At 35.0% G+C, this 2,757-nt stretch overlaps 1 protein-coding gene across 1 annotated transcript; it reads right to left on the bottom strand.

The window, feature by feature from the left end:
• LOC132190838 (protein FAR-RED IMPAIRED RESPONSE 1-like) lies at positions 1–1,300 on the bottom strand. Its single transcript, XM_059605872.1, has 3 exons — positions 359–1,300; positions 216–278; positions 1–129 (listed from the first exon to the last, which is right to left on the bottom strand). The coding sequence occupies exons 1-3, from the start codon at positions 1,298–1,300 to the stop codon at positions 1–3; spliced, it is 1,134 nt and encodes a 377-aa protein (XP_059461855.1).
• Between the last annotated feature and the right edge of the window lie 1,457 nt (positions 1,301–2,757).

Raw genomic sequence — 2,757 nt, 5'->3', positions numbered from 1 at the left:
CTAGTATACAATAGACACATTAGAGATTTGGAAGGCTGCAGTGAAGGATTCTTCATATTTAGGTTGGCTGATCAATTTTGACAACTCAAATGTTGGATCAACCATTGTTGCTGCCACATTGATGGAGCCCTACATAATAAATTAAACACATGAAAAATCATATTTGAGCAAATGATATGTGCACCCAAAATCAAGTAAATCATCATATTAATCACCTGAGTTGTATTAGGCAATGAAGTTTGAGAAGTGTTGAGGTCATCTTGCATTGCTTTGGAATTCTACAGTTAATAAATATTTGTGAAAAGTTTACAATTAACAAAATGATTGATTTTCAATTAAAAAAGATAAGGTTATGTACCTTCTTTTTCCCCTTCTTGTTGACAGTATTGTCACTTTGTTGCTTATTTCGTCCTTGGAATTTCTTACCTTGCGACTTTTTGAGAACTTTTTCTATAGCTGTGACCATTCGTAGTGAGGGTGGCCTTCCTTTGATTCTAGCCTTAACAGGAGTAAGCACCGTTTCACCTTGCACTGTGGTGCCCTCATTACTTGGAATGACGTTATCACAAGTTGGAATGACTTCATCACATTGATTGGGCACAGCATGTGTTAAGGCACAGTATTTCTCCTTTAACATATCAGCACTTTTCATCGCTTCCATGAAATATTCCTCATTTTTGGATGTGAGCGATGCTAATTCTTCACAATTCTTGCAAACTTTGTCATATCTCCAGGCAGTAGAGTTAGTAATCAACACATTACCCATACTCTTAATCATCAAATTTTGATTTATATCCTTCCTCCTTCTATCAAGAATATATCTTGGTGGCAACGTTGTAACTCCGCTCGTAAGTAAAACAGAAATGGAATGCCTGTATATGATTCCTCTTAACTTAAATAATGTACAAGTACACTTCACTTCAAATTCATCGTTGTTGAAGAAAACACTAAATGTTTTGTCGATCATGCGGTTTCCATTAGGTTCAATCACTCGATAGGTAGAAACTGCACCTTCACTTTTAAGAAAACAATTATTAACATTCGAACGTGGCTTAAATTCTGCTTGAACATCTTTGAATTTTGAATCTGTGTAAGCATATTGAAATTGCGTCTCTAAAGCAAAGTCTGTTACACAAGGACTTGTGCGATTATAACAATCGAAATCAGCACGTGCCTCCCTCTCAACCATTTTCTTCAAACCATTATCAAATTGATCAACAAATTCCTTTAGTGTGGTTTGTGCATGCATGTAACCATCAAAGAATGAATTCATGCTTTCACTCCAATGCGTTGTAGTCATTCCAGCCCAAAATGTATCTTCATATATGCCGGCACCCAAAAAGTTTGCTCAAAATATAACAGATTCAACCGTGGGTGATTTTGAAGGTCATAACTCTCAATTAATTTTTTTCCAATTTTCCTCAAATTCATCAACATTGGGAGAGTCATACAAACATGTATTTAGGGCAATCTTAATGTCATCGTAATGCTCATGTCCTGAAAATTTCTTAGGGACTTTTCTCCTAATGTGCTATAGACAATAGCTATGCCGAGTTCTTGGGAAAACTCTCGCAATTGCATTTTTCATTGCCCTATCCTAATTTGTTGTAATTGCACTTGGAGCTCGATAGTTCATGCACTTCAACCACACCTCAAACAACTAAACAAATGTGTCTGTATCTTCGTATGATAGTAGTCCTGCCCCAAAAAATACGGATTGACCATGATGATTGACTCCTACAAAGGGAGCAAATGACATGTCATACCTATTAGTCAAGTATATGGTGTCAAATGTAATGACATCTCCAAAATATTCATCTGATGCCCTACTTCATACATTAGCCCAAAACACATTTCGCAACCTACTATCATCATCCATGTTTATCACATAATAGAATCGATCATTCAGTTCTTGCATTCTTACAAAATAATCACAAAGGGCCTGACCACCTTCTTTGCCAAGCCAAAGCTCTCTTTACTTGTTAATAAAATTCCGACAATCTCTCATCCCATTTCAACAACCAATAAGTTTAAATTCTTATTTCAAACGTATTCCAGCCCTATCATTAAGATCAAGCATTTTTTTCACATTATCATTTATATTCTTATAACACCTATGAAACCTTACTCATCTTGGACTTACAGGATGGTTATCCTCAAGCACCACTTTCTTCATATGCCACATTCCATCATCCCAAAAATTGGCATAAATGCTAGCATTATACCCTGTTTTATCAATTGATAATTTGGTCATTACACCCTTACTTCTGCTGTTTTTTACTTGGTCATCATGCATGCATGTCAGGACCATGTAATATCGATTACCATCTGGTCTCTTCTTTATAACTCTTTTTAACACACCAAAACCAACTTGCCTAGCATACGCCTTATAATATGAAATAACTTCTTCATGTGAATTAAAAGTCATTTACTCAACTGGTTCTTCCACTTTTTCATTCCCACCAATCATCCTTGGTTCTTCAACTTTTTCATCCACATCCAACTCTTCATCCGAAGAAGTGATCATTAATTCATTTGGTTCTTGTTGTGCAAATTTTAATACTCGCAAGTGCGAAGTTGAATCCACAGAGAATTGTATTTTTGAAAGAGCAATTTAAATCTAAATTAATTAAATCCTAATCTAGTTCCAAAAGAGTTTTGAATTTTGATTTTAAAAATTAAAAGACAAACATAAACTAATTAAAATAAACTAAGAGATAAAATACTAAGGTTTGAGAATTCACACTCACCGAATCA

The sequence above is a fragment of the Corylus avellana genome, chromosome ca8 (genome assembly GCF_901000735.1).
Source record: "Corylus avellana chromosome ca8, CavTom2PMs-1.0".
Classification (NCBI taxonomy): Eukaryota; Viridiplantae; Streptophyta; class Magnoliopsida; order Fagales; family Betulaceae; genus Corylus; species Corylus avellana.
The sequence above is the reverse complement of the archived record's forward strand: the minus strand, read 5'-3'. Positions and strand labels throughout refer to the sequence as shown.

Bases quoted from the DNA above. Each gene is read 5' to 3' on its own strand.
- LOC132190838 (XM_059605872.1), bottom strand. From the start codon at position 1,300: ATGACTACAACGCATTGGAGTGAAAGCATGAATTCATTCTTTGATGGT. The intron at 279-358 runs GTACATAACCTT...TATTAACTGTAG, and splicing joins ACAAGAAGGGGAAAAAGAAG to AATTCCAAAGCAATGCAAGA. The intron at 130-215 runs GTGATTAATATG...TTTATTATGTAG, and splicing joins CATTGCCTAATACAACTCAG to GGCTCCATCAATGTGGCAGC.